We start from the raw sequence: 16,647 nt of genomic DNA, 5'->3' as shown, positions 1-16,647 counted from the left end.
GGAGCGCATCCGCGGCGCATCGCCCGTTACCGGGGATCAAACCGACAGATTTGCCTGAAAATCTCGAAGGGTGAAGCTGGTCCAGCCTGGGACAGACCCCCGAGGACCCAGCTCCCAAACCACCCGGGAACCTGCATGATTTAACCTGGATCCGCGGCGCTGCGGCGCCGCGTCCGACTGGCTGAAGGATGGACCGCTCCAGCCAGAGCCAGAGAGCTGGTTGTGGGCGTGGTTTCAGCAGCGGAGGCTGAACCTATGGAAATGAGCGCCTATGGTGACGTCACCCTAGGCGCAGATTCAGAATGGCTCAAAAAAAGGCCACGTGACACTGGGGACTCAGTCCGGCGGGGGTCAGAGAGCTTGCAGAAATTCATGGTATTTTGTCTCCCCTGTGCTGGCAGGGTGAGGGGAGACCACTTTATATATGTTAAAACAAGAAAAAACGTGTTTTTCATAATAGGTCACCTTTAAGTAAGGTAACAAAGTATTTGTACTTTGTTACTTGACACCTCTGGGCGTCACAGCCTCATCCACCAACAGAAAGTAACCCGTGTGTGTGTGTGTGTGTGTGTGTTTGTGTGGATATAAATATAAAAAGTAAAACATGTTTGCCAAATGCTGTCACATTTAAAAAAAACTCAAGATTATGCATATAAATGGTATCAGACAGAATAATTAATGCCGCATTAAAACATGGGTAATGAACACAGTTGACTGAAGAATTTTAGTATTTCCTCGTCATTAGTTTAAAACATGAGACTATAAATAAGGCAAAGGATACAAAACCATCAAATACCAACCAGCAGTTGCTAAATACAGCGTTGGTGATTTCTGAGCGGTTGCAGGTCCAGTAGTCAAACATGTAGGGTGTGTGGATGTTTGGATATCTAGGACTGTCTCAGAAAATTTGAATATTGTGATTTTCTGTAATGCAATTACAAAAACAAATATGTCATACATTCTGGATTCATTACAAATCAACTGAAATATTGCAAACCTTTTATTATTTTAATATTGCTGATCATGGCTTACAGCTTAAGAAAACTTAAATATCCTATCTCAAGAAATTAGAATATTCTGGGAATCTTAATCTTAAACTGTAAACCACAATCAGCAATATTGTATGACAATGTACATGTATGACATTTTTGTTTTTTAAATTGCATTACAGAAAATAAAGAACTTTATCACAATATTCTAATTTTCAGAGACAGTCCTGTATGTATATGTCCACTTTACAAACACAATAGAACAAATGTCTTCTTAGTAGGATCCTACATTTATGTATGGAGTTAAAACAACCTTACCTTTGTTTTGAATTGATAATGAGAGCAAATTTTCATAAGAGACCTAACCGACATGAATGGAAACAGTTTTTTTTTTAAATAAATCTGTGTTTGCAGCAGAATGGAAATGACTGTTAACACAGGCTGCAACCCAGCTACATCAAATGATGATTCAAAAACCCAGGCAGCGTCTTGAAGACAAATTGGTTCTTGGGCAGACTAACAGCGATTCCTGAGCCGTTATATATGGAAAAACAAGGGGCCACATGTCCCAGGCACAGACAAGGCTTTCCTGGGGCCCCAGCCTGGTGACTGCCTGGTGGCCGGGCCTTTACCCATGGGGCTTTGCCTGTTTGACTCTGGAGGTAGTTTATTGACAGCCAAGCGAGTCGCAGCTTCAGCGGTTGTTGAGGCAAAAACTTGGATGTCGGAGGAGTTTGGAGAGGCAATGGAGAATGTCTTTCAACTGGCTCCGAGAAGATTCTGGCAAACGGTCAGGCAGCTCAGGCAGGCAAAGCAGTGCTTCACCAACACTGTGTATATTGGGGGTTGGGTGCTGTTGACGTCAACCAGGAACATCATTGGACAGTAGAAGGAATACTTCAAGGATATCTTCAATCCCACCAATGCATCCTCCCAAGAGAAGGCTAAGTCTTGAATTCCTGGGGCTTGCTGATTGGGCCGGAGTTTCGGGAGCTGCGTGCTGGCCTGCGGTCCCCACCCCCGGTCATCCCGTTGCTGCTTCCACCTGCCTGCGGTCCCCACCCCCAGTCATCCCGTTGCTGCTTCCACCTGCCTGCTGTGCTGTTGACGTCCCCGACCCCCAGGCTGGCCCTCAGCAGGAGGGTCCCCCCTTATGATCCGATCCTGGTCCTGCTCAAGGTTTCTTCCCTCCTAAACGGGAGTTTTTCTTGCCCCTGTTTGGCTTAAGGTTTTTCTCCCTCTATGGGAGTTTTTACCTGTCATTGTTTATGTAATAATTGCTCGGGGGTCATGTTCTTGGTCTCTGGAAAGCGTCTAGAGACAACTTTTGTTGTATTAGACGCTATATAAATAAAATTGAATTGAATTGAATTGAAGTCTGTGGACTCTGGAATCGCTCTTGGATGTCTGGGCTCACCCATTACCGGAGCGGAGGTTGCAGAGGTGGTTATAAACCTTTGTGGTGGTCCCCCCTTTTAAAGAAGGGGGACTCAAGGGTTTGTTCCAAATATCGGGGAATCACACTCCTCAGCCTCCCTGGAAAGGTATATGCAGGGGTGGTGGAGTGGAGAGTTTGACTGATTGAGAAGGAACCAAGTGGGTTCTGCCCTGTTCAGGGAACACTGGGTCAGCTCTACTCTCACTGGGGTCCTGGAGGGGGGAAAGGCGTTCACGTGTTTTTGTGGACATGGAGAAGCCATTGGACCATGTCCCTCCTGGCATTTTCTGGGGTTGCAGGCCACAAGAGTAAAAGAGTACAGGCCACTGGGTCCATTGCTGTCCATTGCCAGTCCCTGTACAAATGGAGGAAGTTGGACACGTTGGGGCTGCCCTTTGTCCCTGATTCTGTTCATAACCTTTATGAACAGAATTTGTAGCCACAGCCGAATATAAGGGGAATGGTTTGGTGGGCAATATATTCAATCTCAGTTTTTTTTAGATGATGTGGTCCTTTTGGGTTGATCAAATCATGATCTTCAGCTTTCCTTGGAGTGTTTGCAACCAAGTGTGAAACAGCGAGGATGAGTATCAGCACCTCCAAATCTGAGACCATGGCTGTCTGCCCGGAAAAGGGTGGAATGTCCTCTCTGGATAGGGAATTAGAGTCTAAGTATCTCTTGTTCACGAGTGAGGGAAGAATGGAGCGGGAGATTGAAAGGATGATTGGTGCAACGTCTGCAGTAATGCCAACTCTGTACTGGTTGTGGTGAATAGAGAGTTCTCCCTTAGAGATAGAGCGAGAAGCTTAGTCCCCTGGGAGGGATTCAGAACAGTCGGTCCTCCTCCGCATCAAGGGGAGGCAATTGAGGTGGTTCTAGGATCTGGTGAGGATGCCTCCCTTGGGAGGTGTTTCAGACAACAGGAGGAGGCCCCCATGGAAGATCCAAGACATGCTGGAGAGATTAAATCTCTGGCCTGGGAACACCTCAGTAGTCTCTATAGGAAAGGCTAGAAGAGGGGGGGAAGACGGGAAGGCAGGGCCTCTTTGCTTAAGCTGCTGTCTTTGGATGAGAGGAAATTAATGGAGGGATGGAAAAGATTCAAAAATGTAATTCCACTTAAAGTACATACTGTCCCTTCAGGCAAACTGAGATCATTTTTGAACAAAAGTCTTTGATATCCAGTAATAAACCTTAAAATATCCTCTCCAGGGTTCTTTCAACTGTATGAATCATACATTTGTATGTATAAAGAGGGAACTGAACTTGATAGAAACGTATATTACTACACAAGTGAGGTGTTGCAAAGTCAAAACAAAGGATAAAACGTACGAAATTTGAAGGAATAAAGAGAATAATTGGCATAATTATTATCCACAACCATCCTGAGCCACTGATATATTAAGAAGTGTTATGATATTATTATTATTATGATTATTATTTTAGGTTCTCCAATAAATACCTTCTGATAGCCGATATTGATTCTGATATCAATATCATAAAGGTGTCTACATTTAAAAGGAATATTGGCAATAAAAAAGAAAAAAGTAACATCTATTTTACAAAACTTCACATAATTTAAAAACGACAATGTTTCATCTTAACAGGATGAATCAGGTCTGTTAATTCAACTGTGAAAACTTAAAAGGTTTGATTTGGATAAAATATTCAATTCATTGAATCAGTCTCATCTCTAATTGTTAACTTAACCCAGAATGTTACTCTGGATATGATGTAACATCTGGATCTGGAACTCCAAATTCCCAAGAAGAACAATGAACTTCTGATGAGCCAAAACATGTGAAGAAAATTCAACACGAAGTTCACGAAGCCTTATAAACGGCAGAATGAAAGTGTTCTTGACCAAAGACATGAAGAAAGATGGTCATAAAAGTAGCAGAATAGGAGTACATTTATTTAATAATCAATACAACATGAATAAGACATGAGATATATGATTGGAATTGTGGTTTTTATATCATAATAAACATTTATACTGTAATAAGCCTGATCTGTTGTAAATGCATTCTTTAAAATCCAAGACGTTAGTTTTCTTTGATCACCCGTCACCCCCAAAAAAGAAAACGACTGAGTCAATTTGAAGGTTTTAAACATTAGTGGTTATTGTACAGTAATTTTAAATGTAAATCAGAATTAAAAAAAAAAGTAAATTGTTGAGCCAGATTTAAAGCTTAATGTATAAAAGAACGATTCATCTCTTTTGGAAAGGCGCAATGGAAAGTTCAACAAAGCAGAAGGGGAAAAGTGTTTAAAATGTGCTTTATCTGAGAATCAAACATACTGTACATCTCATAGGGATTTTTGAGGGGAATTATTCTGCTGTTTTCTCTCCAGATTTAAGAGTGGAACAACTCAACCACAGATGTTTGTTCCAGGTCTTGGTGAAAAAACAACAGAAAAACCTAAAACCCGCAAACTCTCCCCATGAGGTGTATCCTCCCGTCATTTATTTTAAGTCATACAGTGTTCAGATGTTTTCAGGGTCGGTAGGGACCAACGTGCAGGCACACAAGCAGGCACAGATTGCGATGGGCACGGACAAGCCCAGAAGGATGTAGACCAGCGTGGTGGTCCAGAAGGAGAACAGGTAGAGCGTCTTGTCGCAGTAGGGATCTACAGACGTTGTGTTCTTGTCGTAGTTTGGCTGATAAATGGAGTAGATCCACACATTACCTACGGACAAAATGAAAAATGTAGACATACATGCTGTAATCCGTCAAATAATTTTTTCTACTGATCAAACTTCACATTGTACTGTGTGATTTTGTCGAATTCGGTATCATCTTTTGCAGATATGATTCCAGTGTGAATTTATATTGAAAGACCAGTTTGCTTCATCAAACTGAAAGCAGGCTGTGAATGTTTGGACTCCTGAGAGAGCAGACAGGCTGGACATGTGACTCCTCTCCAAGTCCCACGGCCTACAGACAGTTCAGCACAGAGGCCTCACTGAGCCAGACTGTTCCTGGTTATTGTACATCAACACCCAGGGATCAGTTTGTGAACAGCTCTCAGTTCATACAGACATAGAAGGACACCTAGTGGCTCACCTGTGTTACTACAGTCAGTTATTCCTCAACTGTCAGGCCTCCAAAAGCAGTTTACATATTTTAAATGCAGCATAGTTTGCAGGCTTGCTGTCAGTTTGTAGCACTCTGGTCTCAGTTAAATGATACGGTAACAGAAGTTATGAATGTAACTATGGTTCTGTGAATTCCCTCCTGACTGCCAGTGGCAGTGAACAAAGTGGATGACTCATACCAGCACTGTCACGAGGAACAACACACACCTAGTGGTCAGCCGCAAAAGGATGCCGCTGCACAGATCTCTGACAATGGTACCCCTCCCATCGCCGCCCAGGAAGTGGCCACACCCCTGGTGGAATGACAGACAACGCCTGAAGCGGCAGGTCTGCCTGGCACGTCATAAGCCTGTTTGATTGCGTCAACAATCCAGGGGGAGAGCCGTTGCTTCGACAAGGCACGGCCCTTGTGCGCCCCCCTGTAGCAAACAAACAACTGCTCAGAGCGTCGAAAGCTTTGCGTCGCCTGAAGGTACAGCTGCAACGCCCGGACTGGGCACAGCAAATTAGCCCGCTCCTCCAGCCGGGACTCAAACGGGGGAGGATGGTATGCTGCCAACTCTATGGCCTGATTGACATGGTCAGGGGGTAACACCTTTGGCACGAAAGCGACATTTGGCCACAGGGTCACTCCTGAGCCGTCCGCCTTCCACCGAAGGCACGTAGGACTGACAGAAAGGGCGTGGAGCTCACTCACACGCTTGGCAGACGTAACAGCCTACAGAAAAGTAATCTTCCAGGACGTCGTCCTCAAGGACCCCCCTGCCATAGGCAGAGGGTGGGAGGTCGCTCCCAAACAGGAGGCCTTCCACCTGACGCAGCCGTTCCTCTCTCACCGAGAGCGGCAAAATGCTGCAGTTGATGCAGGGGTCGGACAGGGCCTCCCTCAGGTGGCCCACCCCCAGACACTGGGGGCACAACTCATGGCCATTCTCTACCAACAGTAGAGTGCCACAAGATGCACACGCCAGCATCGCTTCTTTTCCAAAAAATAAAGGGTCAGGTTAGGAAATCTGGGCGAGAACTGAGACCCGATCAGAACATCTAACAGACTCCCCACACCACTGATTTTTAACAACAAACAAGTGAGTGTGGAGCCAAGCAATCCAGGCGAGAACTGTGGCCGCCACAGAACGCGTCCGGAACCTCCGGCAATAGTAGAGCAGCTAGCTCAACTTTTTTTATTTTTTTTTTATTAACTTTTAAGCTTAAGGGCCAATTCCAATACAACCCCTACTTTCTACCACTAGCCCTCAAAATGAAGCCACAGGCGTAGGGCCCTTGTAATCTTCCCTAGGGATTGGGACACCACTTGCTACGTCACTGCGTGGTTTACGTTCGGGTACGTAAGCGACTGCGTAGTTACGTTTGCACATATGTCACACCATATCAGGAAGCCCAGAGATAAAAGCTGATTTAATTTCCGCTGTAGCGCTGTTAATATGCCACTTTATCAAGTTTTAATATTTTTTCAGCCATAAAAGTAACCGTTAAGATCCCCAACCTGGGCTCAGTTTATCCAAATAACACCTGTTAAGAAATTTGCTCCGACGTTTTCGGGGTGACAACAGCCTGCCGGCTCGGGAGCCGATTTATGGTTCTGCGTTAAATCGACGCAGAGCCTACGGCGTGCGGTGCGCATCGCCGCATAACCTACGCCGTAGGCTCTGCGTTGGTGTAACGCAGAACCATAAATCAGCCTTTATTCTACGAGATCTTTGCAACAACGGGCAAGTGAGTGATTATGTACATTCACTGAGTGAATATTATGAAAGTAAAATATATATTTCTCGCTAGAAATGTAATCAAAACGCATTTATATGCAGAAACTAACTCAAAATATTGATTTTATTCACTAAAAAATAAGAAATGTCTGCCATGTTTTTTTTTGTGATTTAGTCTGCAAATGATGACATAAAGCATTCTGGGAAATTTTCTCAGGCCCTCGGTCGTGACGTCAGCATCTGAAATCCCTCGCTCTGAAGGGCTAGATTCATACACACTAGCCCTCGTTATGTCCACTAGCCCTACATGCAAAGAGGAATTGGGACACCACTACCCTCACGGGAACGCGCACAATTTAGGGGTAGGACTGAAAAGTAGGGCTGCACGCGGCTGGGACATCTAGCATATGGAGGAATCAGCTCAACAACAAACAATATAAGATAGTTTGTGTAGCTGGTGAGCGAGCCAGCACAAGACACGGACGCCCGAAAACCTCCAGATAGACAAAGGAGAGGCAAGATAGCTTGACAACCACAGCCTTAGAGGGCAACAACGTGCACTCTGACCAAAGAGTCATCTCTTAGATTAGTTGTTGTTCCTACTGCTTTTAAACATGTGATTGTGCAACCCATTTAAAAAAAAGAAGATGAACCTATCTGTTCTCTCCAATGTTCATAATCTCTAAACTTAATTACTATCTGATTTTGAGAGTTGGGTGTTCATGAAAAGTTTCAGTCTGGCTTTAAGTGTCGCTACAGCACTGACACTGTTTAATAGTTTATAATGATTTTCTTTATAAAAAATCTTCTGACATGGTGCAATTAGGTTGTAAAAGCTGGATATTTTAACATTGGAGTCAACGTGTTGAACCTCCTCTCTGAATCTCCCTCATGATATCCATATTTAGTTACTATGGTTAAAGTTGCAATAACTCCTACCTTCATACGGGATAAAAAGTTGTAATAACGTGATTATAAATGAGCTGATTCATCTGATAGAAGCTGCAGTTCAACATGAGTTTCAAAGGAAATGACAACTCCACATTAGCATTTCAACTGAACAGCTCTCATAAACACATATCACATGACCTCAGTGCACCGCTAGAATTTATCTTTATTGAATATCGCTCTTCTAATGAGTTTCTTCTGGTGCATGTGGGCAGTTGCAATGTTATTAAAAGCAAAGTCAGCATGGCCACCAACACTTGCTGTTCTGTCGCAACAATGCTGTTGTTGTGTCTTGTCAAAGGTGTTAGTGTCAGTCATGTTCAAGTTTAGTGTTTCATATCATGTCTGTGTTCATTTCATGCACTTCCTGTTTTATTTTGATACTCACCTTTTCCCTCTCGTCGCAGATCCTGACTTCCCCCCCTTGTGTGATTTTCCCTCCACTGTGATTGTCAACCCCGCCCCTGATTGGCTCCACCTGTGTTTCCCTACCTAATGTATAAATAGTCTGTGTCTCCCCTTGTCTTGTTGCCTCATGTCAAGTGTCGTCACGTCGCCAGATTTAGTTTGTACCTGAAGTTTGTGAAAGATTGATCCTCCCTGAGAGCGATTTTTGTTCAACCCTTTTGATCCTGCTCTGCAGCGTTTTTGGTTCCTATTTTAAAAAAAATACTCTTTTTGTTCCTGGATTCGTGCATTTGAGTCCTCCTTGAGTCAAGTCCATTACAGCTCTTTAAACTGTCATTAAGGCTAGACTGGTACTTTTATCGACCAGTGATGATTATATAATTTAGGTGCACTAGACTGGATGTAGCCTCAGTGTCAGGCAACACTCTTTAATGCCAACAGATACAGTCTTTAATATTCATAGCAGTAGTCTGGCTTCTGACCACAACTGCACAATTTTAACAGATGAATCGTCCTCACTGAATAAAGCAAAAAGGAATAGGTTATTTGTCATCAAGACCCACCAGCAATAAACCAGCAGAAGAGGAAGAGGGACATCAGCGAGTTCAAGGCCATGCAGGGATTGGTCGGCGAGGTGGCGGGCCCATCTCTGGGCTGCTGGGTGCAGGGGAGACAGGGGAGCCCTGCCAGCAAGACGCCAAAGACCCCCAAGACGATCAGATAGATGGGGATGTAGGGCTGCCGGGGACAGTCGTGCAGGTATACTGCCCCTGGTGGACAGAGAGGGGAAGGATGCTACTCAAACAGTTCAGTAAAACACCTGTATGATTAGTCAAGGTTTCTGTTACTCACCGATTGCAATCTGAGCAATGGGCAGGATGCAACAAATAATCTTTGAAATTACTGTAAGAAAACAAAAAAAACATTAAAATTTAAAGGATATTTTCTGTATATAACAAATCTATGAGAGGAGTGAATGTGCCCTTGACACTATCTCACCTTGTACAGATGCTGGGGCTCGAGAAAACTCAGGTGCTTTTTCAATTAGCCTTCTGGTTGACATGGTTGGTATAAAATACGTTAACCTGCAGGGAAATATAAAGGATTGCAGCATTAAAAGAAGCTGCCATTATTGCTCAACAATTCAAGTCGGCAAACTGAGAGTATGATAAGTCATCTGTGTTGAGAAGGGAGGGAGAACAACAGGAAAAGACAGTTTTTTGCATAAGTTAAGATAAGATCTTCAAAAAAAGCTGCTGATGAAGCAATTTCCCTTCTGACTATATTGGGGATATCAATATGCTGGGCTGATAAAAGAAGTGCTGAGAATAATGTGCTAATGAGTGGAGACGCTCCAGCACCTCTGGCAATGCAATCTTTTGCCACTAGAGGTGGGTTTCATCATTGTGTCCTACACCAGGAGCTGACACCATAGACCAGTGGTTCCCAAACTTTCTGTGCCCAAGGCACACCAAAGGACAAATAAAAATTTCAAGGCACACCTATTGTGCAAAATAGCCTTATAACACGTGTTATCACTAATATCATCTGTTTATCTGTTAAGTTTATTATTTACTAATGCCAAATAAGATATGACAAAGACAACTATCCTACTCATGAAATATTTATTAACAAAATACTTCACAAAAATATTTAAACTTTATCAAATTGGGCTTCATCAAACACACCCATTTCAGGAGGATTTTTTAAAATAGTTTTTAGATAAAGAGTTTGCCTCTGTATTATGGAATGAGTGCATTCAAAGTAGTATATAGTAAATTAAAATAATTATTTTTGTCTAGTTGTATACTATATTGCAGTAGGCTATGGTTGTCACAAAATCCCACGGCACACTTGGACTTGCCTCAAGGCACACCAGTGTGCCGCGCAGTGGTGGACAGTAACGGAGTAAATTTACTTGAGTACTGTACTTAAGTACATATCCAGAAGATTTGTACTTTACTTGAGTATTAGATTTCTTTGGTACTTATTTCTCTTACTTGAATACATTTCCAAGACACATATTTTTACTTTTACTCGAGTACATTTCTAGGAAGGCTGAAAAGTACTCGTTACAGGTGACAGGCACGGAGACAGACAAGACAGACATTGGGAGACAGTTTGTTATGCTCTATATTGCTATATGGTACTGGTACATGTCCTTCCTGTAAAGTTAAGTGACTTCAACATTGAGTTATTGAAAGCAGAGATGTAGTTTTTTGTAAAGCAGTGGTCTTTGAGGGGGATCCAGACTTAGTTGGATGGTGCAGGTTCATTTGGTTTCAGTTCATGATTGTTAATAAACTCATTTCATTCATTTGATTTGTTTTTGGTGTTTCTGCAGGTTTTATATAACATTGTGGTTCTAAAAGCAGCACATCAGTGCAGCTGGTTTCAAGGAGTTAATTCTCAGAAACAAGAGTAAAAAGATCCTTAAATTAATTTAGAAAAAATATAGTAATTTACTGATGTGGAAAATAAGAAATTTACTCTTACTCTTACTTTTACTTAAAGTAAATTTAAAAGCATTTACTTTTGGATACTTAAGTACCTTTAAAAGCAAGTACTTTTCTACTCTTACTCGAGTAATATTTTGACTGAGCTACTTTTACTTGTAACGGAGTAAATTTTGACCAGTAGTATTTGTACTCTTACTCAAGTACTGGGGTCGAGTACTCTGTCCACCTCTGGTGCCGCGGCACACAGTTTGGGAACCCCTGCCATAGACAGTATGAAGAGAACTAGACAAGCTCTGTGGTGTCACCCAAGGGTTTCTGAATAGTAGTTTTGAAGCCAGTTTATGGGAGCAACATTTTGGCAGGAACCTTTCATGCTGGTCCTGAATCTCATTGGGGCAACGGTGCTTCGCCCAGCCCAAGCAGCTGAAGTGGGAACCTGCATCCTCAAGGACTGCCTGCAACACCCCGGTCAGCTGATTGTAAGTAGTTGTCGCTTTTTTGAAAAAGTTTTCATATTGCACCCTTGTGTTCAGGCCTGGTATTGCAACATTAGGTACCTTTAAACATTGTGTTACTTGTCATAGAAAACTTTCAATACCTTCGTTTGATTTTTCAATGATGCATAACTTTTCAAAAAAAAAACATCCATCCATACATCATCCATTCTCCACTGCTTATCCGGAACCGGGTCGCGGGGGCAGCAGTCTCAACAGTGATGCCCAGACTTCCCTCGCCCTAGACACTTCCTCCAGCTCCTCCGGGGGGATTCTGAGGCGTTCCCAGGCCAGCCGAGAGACATAGTCTCTCCAGCGTGTCCTGGGTCTTCCCCGGGGTCTCCTCCCGGTGGGACATGCCTGGAACACCTCCCTAGGGAGGAGGGACATGCCTGGAACACCTCCCTAGGGATGAGGGACATTCCTGGAACACCTCCCTAGGGATGAGGGACATTCCTGGAACACCTCCCTAGGGAGGCGTCCAGGAGGATCCGGTACAGATGCCCAAGCCACCTCAGCTGACTCCTCTCAATGTGAAGGAGCAGCGGCTCGACTCCGAGCTCCTCCCGGGTGACCGAACTCCTCACCCTATCTCTAAGGGAGCGTCAAGCCACCCTGCGGAGGAAACTCATCTCGGCCGCTTGTATCCACGATCTTATCCTTTCGGTCACTACCCAAAGTTCATTACCATAGGTGAGGGTAGGTGCGTAGATTGACCGGTAAATCGAGAGCTTCGCCTTTCGACTCAGCTCCCTCTTCACCATGACGGTCCGGTACATCAACCGCATAACTGCAGATGCTGCACCGATCCGTCTGTCAATGTCACGCTCCATCGTTCCCTCACTCGTGAACAAGACCCTGAGATACTTGAACTCCTCCACCTGAGGCAGGACTTCTCCACCCACCCGGAGAACGCACGCCAACCTTTCCCGGTGGAGAACACTGGCCTCGGTTTTGGAGGTGCTGATTCTCATCCCTGCCGCGTTGCACTCGGCCTCAAACCGCCCCAGCACATGCTGAAGGTCCCGGTCCGATGAAGCCAACAGGACAACATCATCCGCAAAAAGCAGAGATGAAATCCTGTGGTTCCCAAACCGGATCCCCTCCGGCCCCTGGCTGCGCCTAGAAATCCTGTCCATAAAAGTTATGAACAGAACCGGTGACAAAGGGCAGCCCTGCCGGAGTCCAACATGCACCGGGAACAAGTCTGACTTACTGCCGGCAATGCGAACCAAACTCCTGCTCCGATCATACAGAGACCGGGCAGCCCTTAATAGAGGGCCCCGGACTCCATACTCACTGACCCCCCACAGAACGGCACGAGGGACACGGTCAAATGCCTTCTGCAGATCCACAAAGCACATGTAGACTGGTTGGGCAAATTCCCATGAACCCTCGAGCACCCTGCGGAGGGTATAGAGCTGGTCCAGTGTTCCACGACCGGGACGAAAACCGCATTGTTCCTCCTGAATCCGAGGTTCAACCATCGGCCGTATTCTCCTCTCCAGTAAGCCGGCGTAGACTTTCCCGGGGAGGCTGAGAAGTGTGATCCCCCTGTAGTTGGAACACACTCTCCGGTCCCCCTTTTTGAACAGAGGGACCACCACCCCGGTTTGCCACCCCAGCGGAACTGTCCCCTTCCTCCATGCGATGTCGCAGAGGCGTGTCAACCAAGACAGCCCTACGACATCCAGAGACTTGAGGTACTCAGAGCGAATCTCATCCACCCCCGGTGCCACTGAGAAGCTTATCAACCATCTCAGTGACCTCGGCTTGGGTGAGGGATGAGCACGTCCCCAAGTCCACAGTCTCTGCTTCCTCAATGGAAGTCCCCAGTCGAGGTCAACAGCTCCCCACCCGCACCGTAAACGGTGTTGACAGAGTACTGCTTCCCCTTTCTGAGGCGCCGAACGGTTCTCCAGAATTTCCTCGGGCCGACCGAAAGTCTTCTTCCATGGCCTGACGAACTCTTCCCAGACCCGAGTTTTTGCCTCCAGGAGCCCAAGCTGCAACTTGCTTGGCCTGCTGGTACCTACAGTATCTACTGCATCAGGAGTCCCACAGGCTAACATAGCCCGGTAGGACTCCTTCTTCAGTCTGACGGCATCCTTTACTTCCGGGGTCCACCACCGGGTTCTGAAAAAAAAACCAAAACCCAAGCACATCCTGGCACATCTCGCTGAAGAGCTCACTGGATAAAAAAATTAAATAAAAGCCATGTTGAGAATTCCTTATATGACACAACTGATTTTACAGGAACCATAAGTATTTCCTCACGTAGGACAAACCAAAGGACTAAGAAAAAGTACCGTACATTACTTCTCCTTTATTTAAAAAACTTTTTTTTTGAGTGACGTTCAAACATTCTGATTATGGAACCTCAAAAATAAGGTTTAACACTCAGAGCATATGATTAAATATGTAGTGGCCATAGAGGTATGGAGTTGGTTTATTAATTTAAAACAAAGTTTAATTGCAGTCCTACAGCCCGGCGCAGTACAGTACTGCGGTCAATCTGGCCGGTTTCGTACTTGTGTTGTCAAAACAGCAGCTCCTTATAATTTCGTGTGCACTCCTCAGCTTCCCTTTTTTAAAATAAGATTTCAAGACAACATTATCAGACAAACTTAAAAAAAAAAAAAAAAAAAAAAAAAAAAAAAAACCCACCTATATCATTGTGTTGATCAATTATAAATCCGAACATTAAATATAAAATTTGTTGATGGCTGATTTAAATTCAGGAGTATATAAATTATGAAATGCCCAAATATGGTGTTTGAGACAAATTAAAACACTTCATAATTTTGGACAATGCTTGAGATACTGATGTTGATATAATGTAGTTATGTATGTTGATTACACCCACATTCAAATTAAAACACTTTTGCAGTACAAAAAAAAAGTTGAAAGCTTGTATTGCTAATTATTGTTTATAGGGTCATGTAGAAATCTATTTCTCCATACTCTCTGACAATAAGTGCCAGATCCAAGTTTTTTAATATATCGAGCTATAAAATTAAATTATTTTACTTAATTATAAGAGTTTAATGGATACTTTGCATTGCATATTGTTTTTTTGTGTTCTGTGGAAATGTATGTATTCATAACTTCTACAACTAACTACCAGATTTCACATTGAGCCTGGATTAGCTACTCATACCTTCTTTTTGAAACACTTTTATTGTAAAGAATTGGAGAAATATAGGTAGGAAAATCAAATATTTTACTTGGTTTAAAAGGATTGAAAGCCTAATTTGTTTGATGTGCTGTTTTTGAGGTACTGTATTTCTCCATAATCGCTGGTAGTAACTCCCATACTCCTTTTCAGTACTACGTTGATTACCCACACCCTCATTTTTAAACATCTTTGTGAAATACCAAATATTTTATATTCATTCAAATATTTTACTAGGTACAAATATTATTGGTATACTCTCTCTCTCTCTCTCTCTCTCTCTCTCTCTCTCTCTCTCTCTCTCTCTCTCTCTCTCTCTCTCTCTCTCTCTCTCTCTCTCTCTCTCTCTCTCTCTCTCTCTCACACACACACACGTATATCATATTTACATCAGCATTGTCAAAAATGATTAAGTATTTTTACCATATCTCAAACGCCATACATTAGGGCACTTCATAACTTGTGGATATACTTGTCGATATATATGAATTTAGATAAAATTATGTATGGATTTATAATCGATCAACACAAGGATATTTTTTTTTTACGTTTTTAATTTATCTTGGTCTTGGTCTTTAATTTAATCTGATTAGGTTTTCTTGGAATCTTATTTAGAAAAACCGAAAGTCATGTTGAGCTACGTCCAATCGTAAAGTTTGGAATACGAGCGCACAGGAAATGTCCTTGATCAAAGTCCAACAGCGGTTTCAGCAATATAACGGGATCACTAGAAAAACGAAACAACCTTTCATGTGATAAGTATTAACACACAACGCAAAAAATTGAGGAAATGTTAAAACTCAGAGCTGTATTTTCCAATTTCGCAAGACTTCAACAAGTTTTTACACCATCCTTTAGCATTAGAAACAAGCATCAACAGTTGAAACTAAATCAACTTCCTTCTTCCTTTTAAAGCCAATAAGCCAACTCCCAAAACAAAACACGAAAGTGCCAGATTTCAACGTTAATATGTGTCACAAGTTGAAAGAATACAGTAAAAACGGAGAAGAACAACTTTAAAATGCGGGCTCGCCTTTATACTTCAGAAGCGGAGGAAACCCCTCCGTACAGTCCGCTGTCCGATAAGGGGCTTCGTATCCCAAATTCTACTAATAAAAGATCAGAATATTTACCTTCAAACAAAAACCGCTGCCCGACCTTTGCAAAGATAAAAATAAAAATAAAGAAAGTGAGCTTTCGCTTTAGGTTGTGTCTCCGCTGAGTTTCTTGCTGCGTTTGTAACAATCACGCCCCCCTGTAATAAAGCCTGCTGATTCCGGGAGTCGGGAGCGCGCAGCCACAGACAGAGGCGCGCTCACGAGATCAGCTGATCAAAGTAAATGATGCCAGGATCATTCTGCCCACAAGGCTCGAATATTATCAACGAATGGGCCTACTGGTGTTTAAAGCTGACATTTACTGCTCCTGGTAAGCAAATACCGTCAAATAAGAACAGATAAAGTTTGAATGCCTGCCATTTATCAAAGACTTTGCATTAAAAAGCCACTGTGTTGTTCATTTGTACGCTAACTTGGTGGTTTTTGTGAATTAGCTAAAATGTTGTATTAGTGGAAATAAGTTTATCAGAATTTCAATAATGAAAATAAAAAAGAAATAAAATAATATTAATTATTGCATTGTATGAAAATGCAAAGGAGCTTTTTTAAAAAAAAAAAAAAAAAAAAAGTATAGGAGCCGTACAAGCTGGTGAGATATAGGTATGGAAATGGTTGTTAACAGGTTAAGGTTATTAAAGATACACATGGAAATGTACTGACTTGTGTACTGAGTGTGATAATGTTGAAGAGATACTATGGCAGTTGGTTTGTATAACATATAAATTATATATGTGTGTGTATGTGTGTATGTATACTGTCATAAGTTATTTGGTTATACATAGATACAGAC

At 43.0% G+C, this 16,647-nt stretch overlaps 1 protein-coding gene across 1 annotated transcript; it reads right to left on the bottom strand.

The window, feature by feature from the left end:
* Positions 1–4,322: 4,322 nt before the first annotated feature.
* Positions 4,323–16,013, bottom strand: LOC133420021 (transmembrane protein 272-like). The gene is made up of 5 exons (XM_061709565.1): positions 15,873–16,013; positions 9,611–9,696; positions 9,464–9,514; positions 9,175–9,381; positions 4,323–5,122 (listed from the first exon to the last, which is right to left on the bottom strand). The coding sequence occupies exons 2-5, from the start codon at positions 9,672–9,674 to the stop codon at positions 4,917–4,919; spliced, it is 528 nt and encodes a 175-aa protein (XP_061565549.1). The 5' UTR covers positions 9,675–9,696; positions 15,873–16,013; the 3' UTR covers positions 4,323–4,916.
* Between the last annotated feature and the right edge of the window lie 634 nt (positions 16,014–16,647).

This window comes from Cololabis saira, chromosome 20 (assembly GCF_033807715.1).
Source record: "Cololabis saira isolate AMF1-May2022 chromosome 20, fColSai1.1, whole genome shotgun sequence".
NCBI classification, from domain to species: Eukaryota; Metazoa; Chordata; class Actinopteri; order Beloniformes; family Belonidae; genus Cololabis; species Cololabis saira.
The sequence above is the reverse complement of the archived record's forward strand: the minus strand, read 5'-3'. Positions and strand labels throughout refer to the sequence as shown.

Excerpts from the sequence above, each read along its gene's own strand:
- LOC133420021 (XM_061709565.1), bottom strand. The coding sequence starts at position 9,674 with ATGTCAACCAGAAGGCTAATTGAAAAAGCACCTGAGTTTTCTCGAGCC. Across the intron at positions 9,515-9,610 it reads AGCCCCAGCATCTGTACAAG|TAATTTCAAAGATTATTTGT; the intron begins GTGAGATAGTGT and ends GTTTTCTTACAG. Across the intron at positions 5,123-9,174 it reads CTTCTGCTGGTTTATTGCTG|GTAATGTGTGGATCTACTCC; the intron begins GTGGGTCTTGAT and ends TTTTGTCCGTAG.